Source organism: Sinocyclocheilus rhinocerous, unplaced genomic scaffold (genome assembly GCF_001515625.1).
Source record: "Sinocyclocheilus rhinocerous isolate Xijiao unplaced genomic scaffold, SAMN03320098_v1.1 scaffold468, whole genome shotgun sequence".
Classification (NCBI taxonomy): Eukaryota; Metazoa; Chordata; class Actinopteri; order Cypriniformes; family Cyprinidae; genus Sinocyclocheilus; species Sinocyclocheilus rhinocerous.
The window spans coordinates 1,441,397-1,464,373 of record NW_015635305.1 but is presented as its reverse complement, the minus strand read 5'-3'; the positions used below and the strand labels follow the sequence as shown (position 1 = coordinate 1,464,373).

The 22,977-nt window shown below is 38.0% G+C and overlaps 2 protein-coding genes across 6 annotated transcripts in view; one reads left to right on the top strand and one right to left on the bottom strand.

Annotated features, from left to right (window-relative positions):
• eef2l2 (eukaryotic translation elongation factor 2, like 2) overlaps window positions 1-5,261 on the top strand; it is an 8,641-nt gene extending 3,380 nt beyond the window's left edge. Inside the window, exons 3-15 of the mRNA XM_016561110.1 lie at window positions 1,183-1,364; window positions 1,558-1,769; window positions 1,861-2,048; window positions 2,153-2,258; window positions 2,347-2,460; window positions 2,548-2,686; window positions 2,776-2,971; window positions 3,075-3,333; window positions 3,414-3,521; window positions 3,604-3,957; window positions 4,035-4,217; window positions 4,297-4,429; window positions 4,609-5,261. Coding sequence (XP_016416596.1) covers window positions 1,183-1,364; window positions 1,558-1,769; window positions 1,861-2,048; window positions 2,153-2,258; window positions 2,347-2,460; window positions 2,548-2,686; window positions 2,776-2,971; window positions 3,075-3,333; window positions 3,414-3,521; window positions 3,604-3,957; window positions 4,035-4,217; window positions 4,297-4,429; window positions 4,609-4,802 — 2,368 coding nt within the window. The 3' untranslated portion in view covers window positions 4,803-5,261. The remainder of the gene's footprint in view (window positions 1-1,182; window positions 1,365-1,557; window positions 1,770-1,860; window positions 2,049-2,152; window positions 2,259-2,346; window positions 2,461-2,547; window positions 2,687-2,775; window positions 2,972-3,074; window positions 3,334-3,413; window positions 3,522-3,603; window positions 3,958-4,034; window positions 4,218-4,296; window positions 4,430-4,608) is intronic.
• Window positions 5,262-5,548: 287 nt separating this feature from the next.
• LOC107746809 (E3 SUMO-protein ligase PIAS2-like) lies at window positions 5,549-14,926 on the bottom strand. Of its 5 annotated transcripts, none has more exons than XM_016561114.1 (15): window positions 14,875-14,926; window positions 13,804-13,888; window positions 12,985-13,453; window positions 12,183-12,270; window positions 12,035-12,085; window positions 11,821-11,911; window positions 9,445-9,579; window positions 9,229-9,334; window positions 8,995-9,068; window positions 8,704-8,864; window positions 8,445-8,578; window positions 8,157-8,334; window positions 6,715-6,854; window positions 6,584-6,621; window positions 5,549-6,472 (listed from the first exon to the last, which is right to left on the bottom strand). In XM_016561114.1, the coding sequence occupies exons 3-15, from the start codon at window positions 13,448-13,450 to the stop codon at window positions 6,284-6,286; spliced, it is 1,851 nt and encodes a 616-aa protein (XP_016416600.1). In that variant the 5' UTR covers window positions 13,451-13,453; window positions 13,804-13,888; window positions 14,875-14,926; the 3' UTR covers window positions 5,549-6,283. The 5 variants fall into 5 exon arrangements, with proteins under 5 accessions (XP_016416600.1, XP_016416599.1, XP_016416601.1 ...); XM_016561113.1 differs by having other exon boundaries at window positions 14,563-14,913; XM_016561115.1 differs by lacking the exon at window positions 13,804-13,888 and having other exon boundaries at window positions 14,563-14,913.
• Between the last annotated feature and the right edge of the window lie 8,051 nt (window positions 14,927-22,977).

Below are 22,977 nucleotides of genomic sequence, written 5' to 3'. Positions count from 1 at the left end.
TCATTACATTAAGGTTCACAGGTAATATTGGAATTAAAATTTTCAATATTAATATCTCATCAAGTCATGGGTGTGCTTTTATTATTTTTTCCCCAAAATAAAAATCAAGATGATAATTTCATCTTGATAAACAAAATATATCGGTTTCTAATCATTGCTGTGGATAGGCATCATGAACTTCTGCGGAGAATCATGGGTAAGGTACAGAGTAGATTCTGGTAAGAAACATTGTAAGAAAAGTGACACGAGTCATGAGATATAAATGAGAAAACCATAAATACAACACCCTTCAGTCTTGCTATAATAATACATTTTTGCTGCATCATGAAATAAATCAGGAATCTGGTTTTGAGTGAAATAAGTATTTATAAATATATGTGTTAAGCATTTATAACATGTGAGTTAAAAATGGCTCACTATTTGGCAGGTATTACATTAAAATCACCCTTTTACTCATGCATTTATAACTGCTTATCAATGATTTATAATGCATTTGTAAGTGAGTTATTAGTCATTTATTAACACCTTTATAAAGGGAACCTTAATGTAAAGTGTTACCCACATAACTTAATTTCTGAACTTATTTGTATTGTTTTATTTGTATGTATGGATTACTTGGGTTGTTACCGACATCTGCATGCACCGTTAGAAATATATATATTTTTAAATATTATTTACTGAGAAAAATGGTGATGTGTTCAATACTTATTTTACCCGCTGTATGCTGATCTGGTGCTGAAGGAACATTTATTATTATTATCAATGTTGTGCTGCTTAATTTTTTTTCCAGGATTCTTTGATGAATAGAAAGTTTAAAGGAATAGAGTTTATTAGAATTAATTTAGTTAATTTTTTATCTATGTAATATGTCCTCACAAAGTATTAATTTCTTTAAAAAAGAAAGAAAAGAAAAATAAATCTTTTTTTATAGAAAGGTACGGGGTATGTTGTCACAATGGAACCCACCATTAAACAGTATATTATAGGCTTTTTATCACAGTTAAGATTTAAAATGAACATATAAAACCATTAGTAGAGTCAACACACATTTGTGAACTGTTGATTTAAAATTTTACAGTTATTGAGATATGGAACTTTTAACAACTAGCTCCAGTGTTCACTTACCCGGGAAATACCAAAATGACATTTCTGAAACCCTCTACATATATGTATCCCTCATAGGGCCATCTCTCTATATTATGAGCTCAGTGAGAATGACTCAGCCTTCATTAAGCAGTGTAAGGATGGTTCTGGCTTCCTGATCAACCTGATCGACTCACCGGGACATGTTGACTTCTCCTCTGAGGTGACAGCAGCTCTGAGAGTTACAGATGGTGCCCTTGTAGTTGTAGACTGTGTATCAGGTAAGGCAAATTCATTTTCGATATCAAGTTCACACTTCTGTTTCTCTAATTAAGGCAGTCCTCTGAAATGCAATAAGAACATTCAACAACATTAAAGCATCCACCACACAAATGGTTTCATCACCTTGTGATAAGATTTCGACGTCTGACCAGAAAGTTAGTTTAAATAGGCAAAATTTGAATTGTTCCACAGGTGTATGTGTGCAGACTGAAACCGTCTTGAGACAAGCCATTGCAGAGCGCATCAAGCCTGTCTTGATGATGAACAAGATGGATCGTGCCCTCCTTGAGTTGCAGCTAGAACCGGATGAGCTTTGCCAAACCTTCCAGAGGATTGTGGAGAATGTTAATGTCATCATCTCAACCTACGGAGAAGGAGAGCATGGACCAATGGGAAACATTATGGTAAGTAGCAGTTGAGACGGATAAGTCAACTTTATGAGTAAAACGTTTGCTTTTATCTACATGTTGCTTACTGATTTGGGGGTTACCTTAGGTGGATCCTGTGGTTGGGACTGTGGGATTTGGATCAGGCCTCCATGGCTGGGCTTTTACTCTGAAGCAGTTTGCTGAGATGTACGTGGCCAAGTTTGCTGCCAAGGGAGATAAGAAAAAAGCAGAACTTTCTCCAGTAGAACGGGCTAAGAAAGTGGAGGAGATGATGAAAAAGCTTTGGGGAGATAAGTAAGTGTCTTACTTGTTATAAAGGAGACACTGGAGCACTGGAGTGATTTCCAGTATAAATTGTGTGTATAAAATATTCTTTAACTCAATGCAATCTTTTTCAGGTACTTTGATCCCTCCTGTGGAAAGTTCAGCAAATCAGCAACCAATGCGGATGGAAAGAAGCTTCCTCGTACCTTCTGCCAGCTTGTCTTGGATCCAATCTTTAAGGTTTGAGTTTAAATCGGTTTTAAACGCACTCATCTCTCACTACTACGACTCGTTTACAATCCCTCTCTCATTTGAACCCTTTCCACAGGTTTTTGATGCCATTATGAATTTCAAAAAAGAAGAGACACAGAAACTGATTGAGAAACTTGAAGTAAAGCTTGATGCAGAAGACAAACAAAAAGAAGGAAAACCTCTTCTTAAGGTATAACTAAAGAACTAAACTTTTGAGAATCTGCACCCTAATTCTCCTTTTGTCGTTGTTGACGTACGGTTGTTTCGATGCTTCCAGGCTGTGATGCGCCGCTGGTTGCCTGCAGGTGACGCTTTGCTCCAGATGATCACCATCCATCTTCCTTCTCCTGTCACTGCCCAAAGGTACCGCTGTGAACTGCTTTACGAGGGTCCTGGAGATGATGAGGCTGCCATGGGTAAGTCACAACATTGAGAGGTGTTTGACACTTCAGGGAGATCCCTTTTTGCCAGCCTTTTCACGTTCCACCTTTTTTTGACTTTCCAGGTATAAAGAACTGTGATCCTAAAGCTCCTCTCATGATGTACATCTCCAAGATGGTGCCAACCACCGACAAAGGTAGATTCTATGCTTTTGGTCGTGTCTTCTCTGGTGTCGTTTCTACAGGGCAGAAGGTGCGCATCATGGGCCCAAACTTCACACCAGGAAAAAAGGAGGACTTGTACTTAAAGCCAATCCAAAGGTTTGCTGCTGTCAATTACATATACATCCTCAACAAATCATCCTCAACTGATTTGATGATCATTACCCTTATTAACATGTTGATCATGCTATGTCCTCCTCAGAACTATCTTAATGATGGGTCGCTACGTAGAACCCATTGAAGATGTGCCATGTGGGAACATTGTTGGTTTGGTTGGGGTCGATCAGTTCCTGGTGAAGACTGGCACCATTACCACTTTTGAAAATGCTCACAACATGCGTGTTATGAAGTTCAGCGTTAGTCCTGTGGTGAGAGTTGCTGTGGAGGCCAAGAACCCAGCTGATCTGCCAAAGCTGGTGGAGGGCCTTAAACGTCTGGCCAAGTCGGATCCCATGGTTCAGGTGAATGTCTTAGCAAGGTAATAAGATGGTATAAACAAAATTCAGTCTTTACAAAAATAAACACTAGTTTCTTCTCCTAGTGTATCATTGAAGAGTCTGGTGAGCACATTGTGGCAGGTGCTGGAGAGCTTCATCTGGAGATTTGCCTAAAAGACCTCGAGGAAGATCATGCCTGCATCCCTTTGAAGGTAGTGCTTGGGTGATAATACTGACGAGGTTACAGATATTTTTAACGTTTTTCCACTAACAGCTTGAGGCCATTTTTTGCAGAAATCAGACCCAGTTGTGTCATATCGCGAAACTGTCAGCGACGAATCAGACCAGGTTTGCTTGTCCAAGTCTCCCAACAAGCACAATCGTCTGTACATGAAATCTCGGCCCTTCCCAGATGGCCTGGCTGAGGACATCGACAAGGGTGACGTGACCGCTCGGCAGGAGCTCAAACAGAGAGCTCGCTACCTGGCTGAGAAATACGAGTGGGAGGTCGCTGAGGCCCGTAAGATTTGGTGCTTTGGACCAGATGGCACAGGGCCCAACATCCTTATGGATATCACAAAGGGAGTTCAGTATCTGAATGAGATAAAGGACAGCGTAGTGGCTGGTTTTCAGTGGGCAACCAAAGAAGTGAGTAAAGACAAGTTAAGGATTTATGCTTCGTCTTTCCTACAGCAATGAGATACTATTTTGTGTTACTTTACCAGGGTGCACTCTGTGAAGAGAATATGCGGGCAGTCCGATTTGACATTCATGATGTCACTCTTCACGCTGATGCCATTCATAGAGGTGGCGGTCAGATCATTCCCACAGCCCGCAGAGTTCTGTATGCTTCTGTGCTCACTGCACAGCCAAGACTCATGGAGCCCATTTACCTGGTCGAGATTCAGGTACACGTGGTGGCTTGCTGAAACAGAAAAATGAGAGTGTAATCTTGACGATGTTCATATATTTCCTTCTCTCCTTCAGTGCCCGGAGCAGGTGGTTGGTGGCATCTATGGTGTGCTGAACAGAAAAAGAGGCCATGTGTTTGAGGAGTCTCAAGTGACTGGGACACCTATATTTGTTGTGAAGGCATACCTACCTGTAAATGAATCATTTGGTGAGTTAATATTCCAGATTTGTATCATTTTTATATTGAAAAATAAATACATTTATTGCAGTTAAACAAATTGTGATCCCAAATGGTATACATTATTAATATATTGTGGATGTTCATTTAGAAACACAAGTCCTTGTTGTCTTTGGTGCCTATAATTTGCTTGCGTTGTTTCTGTACAGGTTTCACAGCAGACCTGAGGTCTAACACTGGTGGACAGGCCTTCCCTCAGTGTATATTTAACCACTGGCAGATTTTGCCAGGTGATCCATATGATGTAAACAGCAAACCTAGCCAAATTGTGGCTGAGACCCGTAAACGCAAAGGTCTGAAGGAGGGCATCCCAGCACTGGACAACTTCCTGGACAAATTATAAATTTATCTGGATTGTTCATGGTGATTGAAGCTATTAATCTTACAATGTTAACGTGATGACTCTGAAGTGTATTGCATTACGTTTACACAGAAAATCAACAGAGCTTAATTTAAATATTCAAAGCTGCACAATCTGGCAGCAAATAAAATCTGAGCACGTTAAACCAAACTGTGTGGATGTGTCCATACATAAAGTAAAGCCAGCACAACACAGCAATCTGGACTTAATAATTAAACTTTAAAAATATATTTTTCCAGATGGATATGAAATATTGCTCTAATCACTGTGTAATGTGTATTGGTTTACATGTCTTAGGATGCATATGTATCATCATGAACTGTGCCCTCCTTTTGGCAAAGAATTCAAGTTTCTCAACATTACCTGTGCCATTATCAATGGAGAGCTATGTCAATTCAAAACCTCAACCGTCTGGGAGGGACAATAAAAGCACTATCAACATTTACAGCACATCTTTGTTTGTTTTTTTACATCCAACTCAAAATAGTACACATGTAACAAGGGGGAACGTCTAAAAGAAATAAACAGCCTTAGTCAAAATGACAGTATGTTGTATGGCTCATAATCCAGTAAGATAAATTAGATTAACTCAAACCACAAGTAAAAAACCATTAGCAATAAATGCAGATTTGTAAAAGAAAAAATATCCCCATCCTATATCAAAATTTGCATAATCATAATAATAAAAAAAAATATATAATAATAAAAAAATGAATGGCTCAATATTCATTACGCCTGCAGGTTGCTAACTGACCAAGAACCATGAAATTACACAAATTACTCGTTGTTTTAACAACGGTCATATTACAATTTTTGAGGTGAACATGTTAAGGTGTTGAGATTGAGTCAAAACACCTTTCATATAAAATTACAGATTGAAAATAAAAGTTTACCACATCAGCAAAAGGGAATCTGATGGCCAAAAAAAAATCTGCTTATGCATTCTGCCTTAATATAAGACAAGTAAACATTTTACATTATAAAACATAGTTTTTATTGCTGCAACTGAAGTCTTCTAACAAAAAATAATTGCACTGCTGATATCGAAGAGAACATAAACTGAGCTGCCGCTGAAAACCTGCTGCCGTTTCAACTGCAGAACCGCCAATGCAAAACACACAATGTTGACAATATTAGACTCGTCTGAGCTTTCTAGTCCACTCATTTATGCCGTTTGTTTCGTTCTGCTCCTCCACTCAAATAGTTAACGGATGAGAGTCATTGTGTATCTGGCAGTTTCCCCAGTTCAAAGGGAGAACAGCTTGATTCGAGTTTGCTTTTTAAAACAGCACTGTTGCTGACCCAGCCAAAACATTTAGAGATCTTCATAGTAGTCCTTCTGGGTCCTTGTCGAAACATGATTCTTGAAGTCCATAGTTAAACGTAGAAAATATTTTTTCACTTCGCCAACTTGACTTAAGTGTAGCCGTTTTGGTGACTGGCCAATAAAGATGTGCCAGGATTCAGTCTAGTGAAATAATGTCCGATAGGCCTGAAGATCCTCCCGTAATGACACCCGTCTCGTGACTCGAGCTGCTGCTATGAGTTGCCGTCTCGTACGGAGCTGATGAGGAAACCAGGCCGCTGCTGGTGGTGGCACTCTGAAGGCTGCTGGAGAGGTTGTCTAAAAATATAGGGCCTCTGTAATGCTGCTGAAGAAACAAAGAAAACTACTGGTAAACAGCTGTGCAGGCTATTAAAATATGTAAGATACATTCCATCTCAATATTTCTTTGAGAGAATAATTCTCTGAAAGAATATACCTGTGGATCCCCTTGTATCAGAGAAAATAAATCAAGACCTTTGGGAAAGACACAAACATTAGTTTTTGTGTTAAATCTTGATCACGAAGGAAAACTTACTTGATTGGATGGCAGACTAGCTAAGTACATACTTTGCATATCTGTGGGAATAGTGGATAAGGTAGAATGGTGGAATGGAACGGAGTAGTCCGTTATTGAGGAGGTCAGGTATGAGGTGTCTAGCGCCTGGACATTTGGCACCCGAACCGTTGATGGCTGATAAGTCAGGACCCTAAAAGAGGAAAAAGGAAAATATGAAAACCAATAAACAAACCAGCATTGAGAAATGGAGGTTCCACTGCAGTTAACGTTTTGAAGATTTTTTAAATCATTCTGGATCATTTTATCCAATGTATCTATAGTAGCGATACTAAAGCTTACAGTGTGCCAACATCTATTCACCTATAAATTTCCATGCCTAATGATGATTTAAAAATAAATAAATGAAACATTTTGCAACAGCATTTTATTAATTTTCTTAAAAGCTTTTATGAATTTGACTATGACTTTTTCAAGTCTGGATATTACATTTTTAGTATTTCCTAACATTTCAGGTTTTCCCATCACCATGGATAATTTGACTATTGTACAGTTTAGGGTTCATTCAAAATATGGTCATGAAAGGGCAAGGCTTAAAGGAACACTCCACTATTTTTGAAAATAGGCTCATTTTCCAACTCCCCTAGAGTTACACGATGTAACTACAGAAGAGTCAAGTTTTAAATAGGAAAAATATCGAAACTCTTTGGTCATTTTTAAGCGAGATGCTAACGGTCTAATCAGATTCAATGATCTATGCTAAGCTGCAGCTAAAAGTGCTACCGCCAGACCCGGAGATCGGCTGAATGCATTCGAAAACGCTCAAACTCAACTGTTTAACTCTAGGGGAGTTGATTTAATGAAGCTTTCTTCATCTTCCAATTGTAATTTCTGCTCAGGAAACTCTATAGGAACCTATAGACATATGTTTTGGGATTGCCCTGAAGTTAATCATTTCTGGAAACAGGCATCTAAGACTCTGAAGGACATACTGGAAGTTGATATATCATGCTGCCCTAAGCTTTTGCTTTTAAATGATGACTCATCTTTCGGTTTCTCTCGGTCTCAGAAAAAATTGTTATTCTCTGGATTAACTGCAGCAAAGTTCCTTGATTATTACGCTGGAATGAGAGTATAGTTCCTAGCCATATCGGCCTAGAAAATAGCAACTTTTCATTTTCCGTCGGTCTTAGTACACGATGTAACTACAGAAGAGTCCAGTTTTAAATAGGAAAAATATAGAAACTCTTTGGTCTTTTTTGAGCGAGATGCTAACGGTCTAATCAGATTCAATGATCTATGCTAAGCTGCAGCTAAAAGTGCTACCACCAGACCCGGAGATCGGCTGAATGCATTCGAAAACGCTAAAACTCAACTGTTTAACTCTAGGGGAGTTGGAAAATGAGCCTATTTTCAAAAATAGTGGAGTGTTCCTTTAAAGAAGAGGTACACAAAAATGTCTGGTCTGATTTCTAGAGAATTAATAAACACAAACCCTGTGTTGTGCATCTCCTCAGCCTTTGACATGTAGACACAGCGCTTTTTCAGAGGAGGATCGCTGTCCTCTTCATCATCAGATGAGCTCTCTAGTGTGAGGTCGATTACGTCTCCTTTTTTTGTGCTGCTGGTTTCTGGGGGTGGCACCACTGCACTTTGCCACACTGGGACAGCGCCTGAGAGGTCAAGAATCACTTTAAAACTGCATCAAATCCTATACACAATCAGTTAGAACCTAGCACACAGAGAGAGTGCTCACACACTTTTTAAGGGAAATGAACCTTACAATCAATTTTTGGGAAACATGGAGATGACACTTTCAACATCTCCTTCTTTGGTCTCATTGGACACCATGTCCCATCCTCTTGAAACTTGATTTCATCAACATCTGTGCAGTCATTGAGTATTTCCATGAAGAGCCTGACAAGTAGAAAGTGCCTAGTTTACTCAATGCAAATGACTCTCTCAATAAATGCAAAACAATTTACTGTGGTTAATGTGGTTAGTGTTTCTCACCACTTCAGTTATAGTGAAAGTATTCTCACCCATCAATTATCAGACTCTCATAAGTGGCTTTTTTGTCACAGACGGGACAGATCCAGGTGGGCTTCTTCTCATTCATTTGCAGGTATAGAGCAGCATCAAAGCACTGCAGGTGAGAACAGGTGACAGCTCGGCAGGGTACCGTAAGGCGCATCTTGCCAAGCTATATGAAAAGAAGATTTTTTTTGGGGGGGTCAGACGAAACAATTTTTTTTACCATATTACATCAGCACACTAAACAAAAACTAAAAACTGTTATTTAAACTGACATTCATGAGTCAGCTGTAACTTACTGGGCACATGAGTGAGACTCGTAAACTAGTTGTGGCGATTTCACTGTCAGGGTCTGCCGTGAGTTTTTCTTTAACTGTTACAATAGTGAAGAGAGGGTGGATTTAGTAAATGACAACAAAAAAAAATAAGACCAGAGAACTGTCGAGTTTGATAGATCATATTCATATTTACAATTAAGATTTCATGGGTATCTTTTTTTTCCTCCTTTATCAAAGAGGGAAGTGTTGCCTTACTTAAAGCTCTGGAATGGTCAGGGTTTCTGATCCCCTTCATTCTTAATCTCTGTAGCAACAGTGGAGAGGTCAGCTGCCGCACCAAGTAAACTGACATGGAGTAAGTCTGAAGAAAACAAGAAGGAAGTACATACAAATGCTTAGTATATAGAAAAGGCTAAAGCAATGTTAAAATCTGAATGGATGAAGTAACAGGAATAACGGGACTTCACATACCTTTCCTATTTCAGGTGCCCATGTGACTACTATCTGATTGGGTACAGCGGATGACAACCTGACCAGCGACGTGATGTTCAGCGGTCTGCCGGGTCTTTTTTGCTCCACACCATTCTTAGGAGGCGGTGCATAGCCCTGTGCGATATCCCATATCAGATCAGCAATTATATACATACAGCAATTATATGAAGGTTTGGGGTCAGTTTTTTTTTTTTTTTAAGAAATGAATATTTATTTAGCATTAAACTGATCAAAAGTGACAGTAATGACTTTTACGTTGTTACAAAATATTTTTTATTTCAAATAAATGCGGTTCTTCTATAGGTCACAATATCTCAAAAAGGCTTTTAGTAAGCAGTGTTTTTCATCCCTTAAAAAAAAAAGTGAACAACAGCCATTAAACCTTTGTTTGAACAAATGTACAAATTATAACAATATTACGGTCATCTTTCAAGTCATCTGCAATAAGCAATGTTCCCGTTCAACTAACAAATTATGCATTACATCAGTAATCTCTGTTTTTGGGGGAGGACTGAGAAAATTTTAAGCAATGATTTATGCAATTACCTATTTAAAGGATTTAGTCTGCATAAATTTGTAAATATTGTCTTTGTAATCATCCAGTGTTGTTTTGAGATCATGTTAAGTTAGAAACAGTTCAACATTTAAAATAAGGTCTCTATGCTCTGATGAACAAAAGAACATCCTGCATTAACTTCCCGCAATAAACTCTAATCAGAGTATGGACCTACAGTGCCTTGCCATTGCGCAAGTATTCATACCCTTATCTGGGACAGTTAAAATTGAGCTCAGGAGCATTCATATTGCTTGTAGACGTCACTACACATCGAGTGAAGTTAACCTGTGGCAAATTCAATTGAATGGATATGATCTGGAAAGGCACACACATCTTAATAAAAGGTCCAACAGCTGATAAAGCATATCAGAGCAAAAACCAAGCCCTGAGGTCAAAATAACTGCCTGTAGAGCTCAGAGACAGGATTGCGTCAAGCCACACATCTGGGGAGGAGATGAGAAAAAAATTCTGCTTCATTGAAGGTTCACAGAAGCATGTAGTCTCTGTTACCCTTAATGGAAGATGTTTGAAACAACCAGGACTCTTCCTAGAGCTGGCCTCCTGGCCAAACTGAGCAACTTATGGAGAAAGGTTTTGGTTGGTGCGGTGACCAAGAACCTGATGGTCACTCTAGTTGAGCTCCATGATCATATGTGGAGATGGGAAAAACCTACAGAAGAACAAACACCACTGCAACACACCATCGATTTGGGCTTTATGGCGGTGTGGCAAGACTCAATCCTCTCCTCAGTGAAGACACATGAAAACACACTTAGAATTTGCAAAAAAGCAACTAAAGGACCCTCAGACTGTGAGAAATAATATTCTCTGGTCTGATGAACCGCAATTCCAAGCATCATGTTTGAAGGAAACCAGCTCTGCTCATCAACTGCAGAGTAGCATCCCAAAAGTAAAGTGTGGTTGTAGCAGCCTCATGCTGTGGGGCTGTTTTTCAGCGGCAAGGACTGAGGAACTCATCAGAGTAGAAGAAAAGCTCAATGCACCGAAATATTGAGATAGCCTTAATGAAAACCCAGTCCAGAGCATTCAGAACCTCAGACTGGGCAGAAGGTTTACCTTCCAACAGGACAATGGTCCTAAGCAGACAGCAAGAGCCAATTATAGACAACTGTGTGAATGTCCCTGAGTAGCCCAGCCAGAGCCTGAGCTTGAACTCAATCAAATATTTCTGGAGAAACCTGAAAATGTGCATCTGCCCCCATCCAACCTGACAGAGCTTGAGAGGTGAAGAGGTGAGGTGAAGAATGGCAGATAATTGCCAAATGCTGATAAGCAAAGCTTGTTGCATCAAACAAAAAAGACTTAAGGCTGTAAAGGTGCTTCAGCTAAATATTTACCGGTAGTTGAGGGTATGAATACTTATGCAATGTACTTATTTCAGTTTTTTTATTTTTAATTAATTTATTAAGTTGTAACAATTCTGTTTTTGCTTTGTCAATATGGTGTATGTCAGTGAACAACGGCTCTGTGTAGTTAATGCTGCTCAATGTGAAAGCATGCACGTGATGGAGATTTACCGCTGATTACAGAACCGGCTTTACTGATAAGATGCGCGTTAAATATCGCATGCGATTTATCGTGCAGCCCTAATAGGCAGCAACATAAAACGTGAACAAAATGAAGGGGTATGCATACTTTCGCAAGGCACTGTAAATTAGCCTAATAACATAGGACTGCGTTGTTCTAACAAGTTATATATATCTTATAAGAACTATTTGGGTTGGGAAAAAACATTAAACGTGGGCTTAATGAAGGTTAATTACAACAGGACTACGTACAGGGAGGGGAAAGAGCTTCCCATTGACTTTGATGCAGAGGCTGTTTGGATAATTGTCCTCTTGTGGACAGCTGGTCTCTGCTAGACAAAACCTAGAATCAAAACATAACCTTTAGTCTAAAATTGGAATTATGGTGACAACATCTCTGTACACGCAGCTGAACCGGATACACAATGACAGTATTGTAAAAGCAACACACGGAGTTGGCTCTTACCGCAGTTGAATTTGAACCATGTAGTCCCTTCTTCCACCTGGAAGAAAGTCCCTATGCAAAAGTGTAACAAAAACAAAGAACCAAATCAGACAAGGATAAAGAGACAAGTTACATTAGCCAAGTCGCATTAAAGTCATTTAGTTCTTACCGTGAAATGCAAACTTCTCTCACTTGTTGTGGAGTCAAAGCAAATATGAAGTACTTTTCATGATGAAACCTCTGACCAGCATGGGTCCCTTTAAAACAAAAATCCGTCAAAAGGGGTGTACAGTTTTAAACTGGAGACACATGCAAACAGGAAATTATGTACAACCCAGCTGTTGGGGTAGCGATTGGTTCACATACACTATCGTTCAAAAGTTTGGGATCGATTAAAAAAAAAATTTTTTTTGAAAGAAGTCTCTTAATCTCACCAAGACTGTACTGATCAAAAATACAATAAAAATAGTAATGATGTGAAATATTATTACAACTTTTAAATAACTTTTTTCGGTTCCGTTTTCTATTTTAATATATTTTAAAATGTGGCAAAGCCAAATTTTCAGCAGCCATTACTCTAGTCTTCAATGTCACATGATCCTTTGGAAATCATTCTGATATGTTGATTTGGTGCACAAGAAACATTTCTTATTATTCTCAATGTTGAAAAGAGTTGTGTTGCTTAATATTTTTGTGTAAAACATGAAGCTTTTTTTTGTTCAGGAATCTTTTTGAAGAATGTAAAGATAAAGAACAGCATTTATTTCAAATCGCAAACTTTCATAACATTCTAAATGTCTTTACTGAGAACTTTTGATCATTTAATGCAGCCTTGCTGAATAAAAATATTAGCCTAATTTCTTAAAAAAAAAATAAAAAAAAAACTTTAGTAAAATAAAAGCTTCAACCTCCGATCATTTTTTTTTTCTATTTCAAGCACGGAACAATCCAAACATATCTTATAAAATTACCTAAGCTTGACGGTTTGATCAAGACATCCAGCACATCGTAAAATGGTTGGGACTTCATCTGCACATCCGGGTGGACGGGGGCCATAAGTGGCGTGGCCTGCTGCATATTCATCATGGGCTTCGATTCATGAAACACAGGTGAATCGCAGCTCACCAGGTGCTGCTGCAGGAGGTCTGAATGGCCAGTTTGCAGAGGAAGATCTGAGCTCACAACTGTGGCACCGCTGTCTATTTGAAAGTAGGATTTAATGCTTGACTTCAGAGCCACCAAATCCTGAAGACCATCAAATGTCCGTGGGTATCTCCGACGATACAGTTCCTTTATTTTGATCTGCACAGCAGGACTACAACCACTCCTGAGTAAATGCAAAGCCCTCAGCAGAAGTTCATGCTTTCGACCGCTCTTATTCCTTCCAGCAAAACCTAACAGTACCTGGAGCTCTGAGACACGGAAACTTGATACCATATTCTGAAAAAACAAAACAAAAAATCCAGACAAGCAATAAACACTTTGAGATACCAAACATGAAATGCAAATGAAAATTTTTGCAACACAAGTTAGTAAAAGAAACCACCCTCTATGCCATGCTGACAAGCTTTACATTTAATATAAGAATTTCCAAAAACATAAAAATCTGTGCATTAATAATCAACATGGCATAAACTGGTGGATTATGGTTACAACAGATTTTTAAATAACCAAAAGGTGTCATTTGAAAGCAGCTTAATTAATAAATAATTATGCGCGAAGTGAGGTGACAACCCACCCAAATACACCCATTCCAGAAACCCCAGAAAAATAAGAAAATCTCAACTGACCCTTCATTACATGGTCCATGCTTGATTGTTCTTACGTGTTAATCCTTTTTTCTTTAAAAATCCTTAACAAATGACCGAAATGCATCTAAAATGTTGAGAATAATTTCAAGACCAATTAGATGAACATCAAGAGAATAACAAAGAACAAAACACAGATGTTCACTTTGATCCAGAGAGAAATGAACTGAACTGCTGGGGGGGAGGGGGGAGGAGCTTAATTTACAGTTAAGCAGGATCATTCTGAACAGTTTACAAGACAACATAAATCAGTCATAGAACGGCAAGTATAACAGCACACAAAAGCTTTCCTGTGTCCAACACACGGGCTACTTATTTTTGATTGTATAGCTGCTGATGCTGAACTGCAATGCATTCGATTAAACTTTAGAAAAATGATATATGCACTAAGTTAGTCAAAGCTGTTGTCTTGAGACAAATGTGAGGGAGAAAACGCTCATAGTGACAAGGACACATTCGTCGTGTTTGCTGGCGACCCACTTGCTGGCTTGTAAACAATTTTTAAGGTGTCCCCCTTTAATGTTTACTTGCCATTTTAGTATTAAATGTTGACTTATATTTACACTCACATACACACTGGTCTATATGTCGTTTATCCTTGCAAACACAAGTTATAAATCAAACTACATCTGTGGGTACATATAGACATTGCCCATCGCTGTCGGACGCTAACGTTAGCTAACAAAAGATCAGCCAAAACAATTCGAGCAGTGAAGAAATTGAAACGTAAAATCTTTTTACCTGCAGCGAACAGTCGTCAGTTCAGTTAGGCATTATAATAAAGCGTTGTCATGCAGTAAAAGATGGCAGTAAAAGCAGTGACATGTTTGTGTAGCAGATCGTGAGCTAAAAGAGTAGCTGGTTGGTGGCTAACAGGCTAAACACAATCCGTCTAACGGAGTGATGGGACGTTTCAGTATTAACTATAAAAAAAACTAACCCATGGGTAGCAAACCGACAGGTAAAATGGAGTAACAAACGGTAACTGCAAAATGTTTTTTAAAATGTGAAAGACGCAAAGAAGTAGCCAGCTATCATTGCACTTTCGCCTACCCGTAACTCCTCAATATCCGCCATTTTCTGGCTGCTCGCATCGAGATGTCGGGTCACGTGACACAGCCTGGGTTAAAGGGGTCATATCATACATTTTTGTATTGTAATTTTTGACCCCGAGGTCCACTTATAATGTTAGTAAACTTTTTTCTTCGTCAAAATAGCCATATTTAGTTTTCTATCACCATTTCCCACGCTTTCATTGACCCATGGAATTAAACGTTTCTTTGGTCTACTGTGCCTTTAAGAAGTTCTACTGTAAAGTTCATATACAAGAATTCCAGTGATTTCGGTGTGATGTTCACTTCTCAACACTCCTCAGATAATTTCTAAGGGGGCCTTAAGATGACTTAAAATGATTTAAAATAATAATAAAATAAATAATAAAATGATTTAAAAGACAAAACAAGTAATAAAATAAGATAAGACAACAAAAAAATCAAGATGTTTATTTTAATTCACCCTTACAACAACTGTTTTTTTTTTTCTTTGAAGAACCAAGTTCCTAAAAAAATTGGATAGCCTACATGAGGTAGCCTAATAATACAAGTGTAATACATTTCTAGACTTGGAAAAGTCATGAAAATTAACAAAATCTATATTTTTATTATATAAATATTCGATAAATTTTTCCTAGTTATGTCAAGATCTAAAATTTATCTGGTAGAAATTGTGAGTAAAAATGTTTTTAATAATTATTGAGTAAATCACAAACTGGAATAGTCATAAGGGCCTTCGAATATTGTTGTGGACAGTGTGTGTGTGTGTGTGGGGGCGGGGGCTTGGAACAAAAAAATGCTATTTATGTGTAATATCATTCACAAAGAATGATGAGGAAAAGAAATTTGGTTTTACAGACAGGTCTGTCTCACATGCCAGATTAAAAGTGTTTTCTAACCATCTTCATTGCTATTCTTCAATACAAAGAAGAGTATCTGAAAAGAAATGAGAACCCAAATGTTCTGCAATTTTTTCTGGATAAAGTTTGGTTTATTTACTTGCAGATGCCAGTGTTACAAGTACTAGACATCTTTACATACCAGATTAGGATTAAAAAGATGATTTTGAAACACAAAGAAAGCAAGTGATTATAATAATTATTGGAAGATTCCGATCTGATATTATTCTGACATTAATACTATTTTCCAACTCAGAATTCACAAGAATTTCAGATCCTGAAAGAACTATTGAACATGAAATGCTAATTTTCTGAATGACAGTTGCAGCCTGCTGTCCAGCAGGTGGAGCTCAGGGCAAATATATGGTAACCAGGTTCTGATTATTGCAGAGGTTTTCTTGTTCTTTGTTCCTCATCAGTCCTCTGTTACCTCTAATGCTAAACTTTGGATTCTGGTTGTAGAGCTGGTCCTGGATCAGCATAAGAAAGTACCTTATTCCTGGAGTAAGCTATAAACTGGTGAGTATAGTGATAGTCTACAAAACTTGCATTTAAAAAATATTAGTCATATTTATGAGATGAAAGAGATTACTGCCATGTTTGCATTTAAATGTTTAAATGTTATGTTTGCATTTGTTTCAGAATTGTTGTTGCATTTGTTTATGTCCAAATCACTGTACATTTCTTTTGGGCCATGTTCCATATTCCATGTATATATTTAGATTAACAAGAACCCTTTTGAACATCTGAATGTACTTTCTCAAAAAATCTAACAATTTGCTGACAGAAAGATATTAGAAAAGTAATCTCTTTCTAATATTTCTGAGATATTATATGTATATATATATATATATATATAATATCTATCTATCTATCTATCTTTAGTGTCTGCTAAATGACTAAATGTAAATATACTGTATATATGAGAAATGGCTTAAATTGCCATGGCTGAAATGGGTTGTTAACTTATAATAATAAAAAAGGTCAAACCATTTTACAGTCTTGTTTATATTAGTGTGGTGGCCTCACAGTTTCAACTTTCAAACGTTTACTAATTGTATACCTGTGGGCTAACCTCAGTATCATTGCTCAAGAGATTAATCTTACACATTTACATGTCCATGGTTAGTTCAACTGCCACATCATTGAAAACTATAGTGGTGGTGCTATATAGCACCTTAACCACTCCAAAGAACCGCTGAAGAACCGCTGAAGAACCTTTTTTTTTTAGAGTGTACGTCTGGCCAGGTTCCCAGAGAAGTTTGTAGAAGTGCATGTATTTATGTACCGAAAACGTGTTGTTTAGTACAGTTTGACCCATAAATAGACATAATTGATGACAGAGATGTACTCTAAAAAACGATTTTCCCAGTAATGACATACATAATGTAAATCAAAACTTGAACGTAACATAAATATGTCGTAAATAACACCAGATATCACACATGTACACAATATCAAATGACAACAGTTAACGCTAACGTGAATTTTCAACCTCAGTGAATTGCTTGTGGAGGCAAATAATCCTCAGCGTCACATTTGTTCATTTCATGACACATTGGCACGAACAACCATTTTTAAAAGTAAATCTTAACTCATGATTTATGGATACTTTTGACTGCTTTGTGCTGTTTGACAAATACAAGGTTAGCCTATATATTTGTGACTGAAGAGGTTGAAGTGTGTTGACGTGCATGACCTAGGTAAAGTGCCCATGGCACCTAATTACCCAGCCTTTCCCACTTGAGCAACCTGCCATAAGAAAGCACTCACTCATACAGACACATAAAGACCTGCCATAGTAAAAACACACATACAGGCGCACAAACACCTTAGCCTTTATTAACCTTAGCTCGTGTTATTGGCAGTACTAGACAGAGACAAGACCCCAATTACTGTTGAAATCAAAGTTGCTACCGCTAAAGCTGCGGTTGAAGCATGTGGAGGTTCAGAGTGCTGGAGTGGCTTGTTAGTCCGTTTAGTGCTCGTCCATTGGGACTCTCCATTTCAAATACCTGTCTCTCGGAGCATTGTTATTCAAATGGAAAATCGAACAGCCCAATGTTGCTCTGGTCATTCTGTCAAGTACACACCATGCTGTGGGCAATGGTTAACGGTAAATTGTAATTTAGAGTCAAGTTCAGATATAACACCATTTGTAAGTTTGCCTCATGGTCTTGGACAGTGTTGCATCATCACATGTTAATTAATTATAAAAACCTAAGTTGACTTTATCCAGTTGTCCACTGATCATATACACGCAGAACACTATTACATTAATTTATGGCATCTGTTGAGATGAAAAAAAACAAACATAAATGACTGTGTTACTACTAATCTTATTAAGCTCTGCCTTTTAATATGTGTATAATAACTAATCCTAACCTTCTCTTAAAAATGAATGGATGCATTAATCTGATGTTTCCAAATGTAAAAACCACATTTATTAATACAGCAGGTGGAGCTCAGGGCAAATATATGGTAACCAGGTTCTGATTATTGCAGAGGTTTTCTTGTTCTTTGTTCCTCATCAGTCCTCTGTTACCTCTAATGCTAAACTTTGGATTCTGGTTGTAGAGCTGGTCCTGGATCAGCATAAGAAAGTACCTTATTCCTGGAGTAAGCTATAAACTGGTGAGTATAGTGATAGTCTACAAAACTTGCATTTAAAAAATATTAGTCATATTTATGAGATGAAAGAGATTACTGCCATGTTTGCATTTAAATGTTTAAATGTTATGTTTGCATTTGTTTCAGAATTGTTGTTGCATTTGTTTATGTCCAAATCACTGTACATTTCTTTTGGGCCATGTTCCATATTCCATGTATATATTTAGATTAACAAGAACCCTTTTGAACATCTGAATGTACTTTCTCAAAAAATCTAACAATTTGCTGCCTCATGGTCTTGGACAGTGTTGCATCATCACATGTTAATTAATTATAAAAACCTAAATTGACTTTATCCAGTTGTCCACTGATCATATACACGCAGAACACTATTAAATTAATTTATGGCATCTGTTGAGATGAAAAAAAAACAAACATAAATGACTGTGTTACTACTAATCTTATTAAGCTCTGCCTTTTAATCTGTGTATAATAACTAATCCTAACCTTCTCTTAAAAATGAATGGATGCATTAATCTGATGTTTCCAAATTTAAAAAGCACATTTATTAATACTTAATGCATCTCTTGTTGAACATGAGACTCTTATCCATCGAATTCAAGTATTAATACCTAAAGCAATATTACAAAGCAGTCAGAAACTGTCTAAAATATGTCTCATCTCGTATTTATCATGAAGCTATGTTCTTTCGGGCCATGCAATGTCTGTTTCCTCCCTGTCTACCTTTCTTTAAGGATTTTCTTTTTACCTGTTAGACATTTGTTTATCCTAACAGTTGAGCTTAAACAAATCCAAAACAAACTTTAAGCAAAACAAACATGGCTCAAGTGTAAAATACGCAGATTATAATCTTCCAAAACAATGGCAGGTTATTTCACCGTTCCAAACTCTAACGGTTTGAGGTGTGCTTAATTTGAAAATATGATATGTGTGGGAGTGTGCTGCATTGTGACAATAGCACAGTGCAATGCCTTTAGCCATGATTCACAACACAGCAGGGCATGTGGCTTTTATGAATGTTACATATTAAAAATAATAAAGATACACTTTTCTATAAAACATTATTATTATTATTATTATTATTATTATTATTTTGATAGAAATAACAAAATGTTATTAATGTGAGTGCAAAAATATATATCTTCCAAACCATGTCTATTTTATCCAAACAAGAAAATTGTTAATGTCAAATAGTCAGACTGACTAAAAACAAACAAAAACTTTTATCTATCTATCTATCTATCTATCTATCCACTCTGATAAGACATCCTGTAAGTGTACACTGGACTGGCTCCTCAAACTACATCCATGCAGAGGAGCAGAGCTGAAGCACAACCGAAAAACTAGTCTCGCGTAGCCAGACTTTCAGACTGACGGCTGAAGGTCTGGAATCCATGGCAGCTTTCATTGGCCAAGGCCCGCCCATGAGGAGGTTTGACCGACATGTCAAACAACCAATCACTGTTCCTTTCATTCAGCGTCACGTTTCAGGGCGTAGAAATGTTGCCACAATAACAGACCGGTGTATAAAACTCTCAGACGTATTTGAAAGATTCTATGCTGCAAACTTTAAATATTTCACACACTTCTGAGAATCCAGCGTTTAGTTGATCCTGAAAAGCGCTCGTCATCACAGTTGTAAACACGACGACTTTCTTCTTTCGTGAGGGAGTTTGGCATCACGGCATCTTTGTTTCCAGGCGGAACGTTAAAGAACGCGACACACACGTCTCCCGGAAATCCTGTATAATCTAACCAATCCGATGGCGACTTCGAAACACCTGAATTGTTTCCATTTTTGTGTTCCATATGCATCAGACGTTCAGCCAGCAGTCCGTGGGCGTGACGTTTGAGGCTGAGACTACCGAAAAACAAACCTCAATAAGCATGCAGTCTTATGTTTTAACTGCTAGAGAGCAAAGGTTGGCGGTCTTATGCTGCATTCACGTCATGTCGGTGATTTCGAGATGACAACACGTGACGTTCTACTTGGAGCTGTTCACACCCTTGGACTCGGACTATCGCACTATCAATGCCTAAACATAGCGGCTAATGAATCTGAGGTGGTGGTACAAGTCGTAACTCTCAGAAAACTCCCAGTTCATAAGTTGTAATTACAAGTTCTACGAGGACGTGGAAGGCTTTTTACAAGTTGGTATCTCGCAATTACGGTAATTACGATATGGCGTGAACACAGCTTTATATTTCCTAATATTCACTGTCATTCATGGCAACGCTGTGTCTTGGACTATTGTTTACAAATGCAAATGGCGCCATCTTGTGTCCTAGTTGTCAATGTTGCCAAGTCTGGGGGTTGAAGCGAACCCCCCGCCCCCGCCTTCCGGAAACGCGATTTCGACCAAGCTGGGACCCCCTGAGAGGAGGTTTTGACCCCCCAGCGAATTTGATGCGATTTTGAATAGCCATTTCCCTCGGAACGCGATTGGACTAGTTTTGGTCGTGATTTGGCTAGTTTTGAGCACCGACCCTTCGCAAAAACCCGCACTCTCTAGTTACTGTTGCTATGTCCGACAAGGCATGCCGCTCTCACACTACACATCATGTTCTCACGCAGTAAAAAATACATAGCAGAGCAAGGAGTAAACTGACAACATGCCGACAGACAAGATATAACAAGATCTTAGCTTTCAAATTTTGTAATGTTTTAAGAAATTCAACCAGTAAATTCCGTTTTGTGGCTCTTTAATATGTCATGAGTCAGATCACTGTAGCGAGTTCAAGCAGCATGTGAACCAATCATCTTTTCATATTTACTTAAAGCATGAAATAAACATGAATGAACATCATTTTATTTCAACTGCGGAAAGACGTTAATACACATTTCTCAAACGTAGTAAGGACATTGTTAAAATGGTCCATGTGACATCAGTGGTTCAACCGTAATTTTATGAATCTACGAGAATATTTTTGAAAAGAAAACTAAAATAACAACTTTATTCAACAATTCTTTTCCTCCACGTCATCCTAGAGCACCATTTTGAAGAGAATCATGAAGCATGCGCATAATTTTCCTGCACGTAAACAACGAATGCGCGTGGTACAGCTGACGTTGAACATGCATGTACTGCGCCTTTACATTTAGAGGAGAGCACACACATGCATCATGATACTTTCCAAAATGGCACCCTAGGGTGACTCGGAGAAGAATTGTTGAATAAAGTTAATTTTCTTTGCGCACAAAACATTATTCTCTTAGCTTCATAAAACTACAGTTGAACCACTGATGTCACATGAACCATTTTAACAATGTCCTTACTACCTTTCTGTGCCTTGATTGTGGTAGTACACTTGCTGTCTATGGATGGTCAGAGAGCTCTCTGATTTCATCAAAAATATCTTAATTTGTGTTCCGAAGATGAACGAAGGTCTTATGGGTTTGGAACAGCATGAGGGTGAGTAATTAATGATATCATTTTCATTTTTGGGTGAACTATCCCTTTAAATCCACCGAAATTAATCCAAAAAGTTGGATTGCCCCCCCCCCCAGTGGGCATGGTTTTCAGATTATGACGCATGTCGCTCTGTCTCTATAGAATAACCAAGATGTGTCACTCGTATAGTTTTAAATGGGGAAAAATCCAACGCTTAATATGGCCGCTCAATCGCAGAAAGCCCCGCCTTCTGAATGAAAGAGTCCATCGCTAATCGGTAAAGTCAGTGCATCACTGCCGCTGCCATTAAGCCCCGTTCACACCAAGGACGATAACTATAAAAATAACTATAAAGATAACAATATTAGCATCCACACTAGTGGACGATATCATCTGTTTATTCTAAGCGCACACTCGTCTGCCGCTTTAAATTCTCGAGCTCGTTATAGTAGGATGGATTATGATTGGCTGTCAATGTTTGTATCGTTCATCAGCTGGAAAAAGTCGTTCGGAAAGTGATTCCAATGATATCGTTTCTCTGTGCCTTTATCGTTATAGCTGTGGTGTGGACTCTTTGTGTGTGCTATTCTTTAATATTAAGAACGATTTTTAGGACTATATCTTTATCGTTATCTTAATAGAAAATCAACAGCAGTACAGAGTATGAAAAGACAATGCAGAAAAGCTGAGCAGATGTGGCGGAAGACGAAACTTGAAATTCACTATAGCATCTATAAAGACAGCCTTCATGCTTTCAATGTGAAACTAGCCACAGCTAGACAGACCTTCTTCTCAAACCTTATAAACAGTAACTTAAAAACTTAAGTCATTGCATTTGGAAACAAAGATGAAGTTCTCAAGGTGAATGCATACATTGACTCTAGGGGTCAAACAACTAAAAATCAAGTCAAGAATCTTGGTGTGATTCTGGAGACAGACCTTAGTTTCAGTAGTCATCACAAAGCAGTAACTAAATCAGAATACTATCATAACTAGCCACAGCTAGACAGACCTTCTTCTCAAACCTTATAAACAGTAACTTAAACAACACTCGCACTCTTTTTGCTATTGTTGAGAGAATAACATACTCACAGCATATTCGAAAACTGGGTCGGGCTTTCTGGGATGGTACTCAAAATGTTCAGGTCATACTTAGAAGGGAGAGGTTATTATGTGAGTATA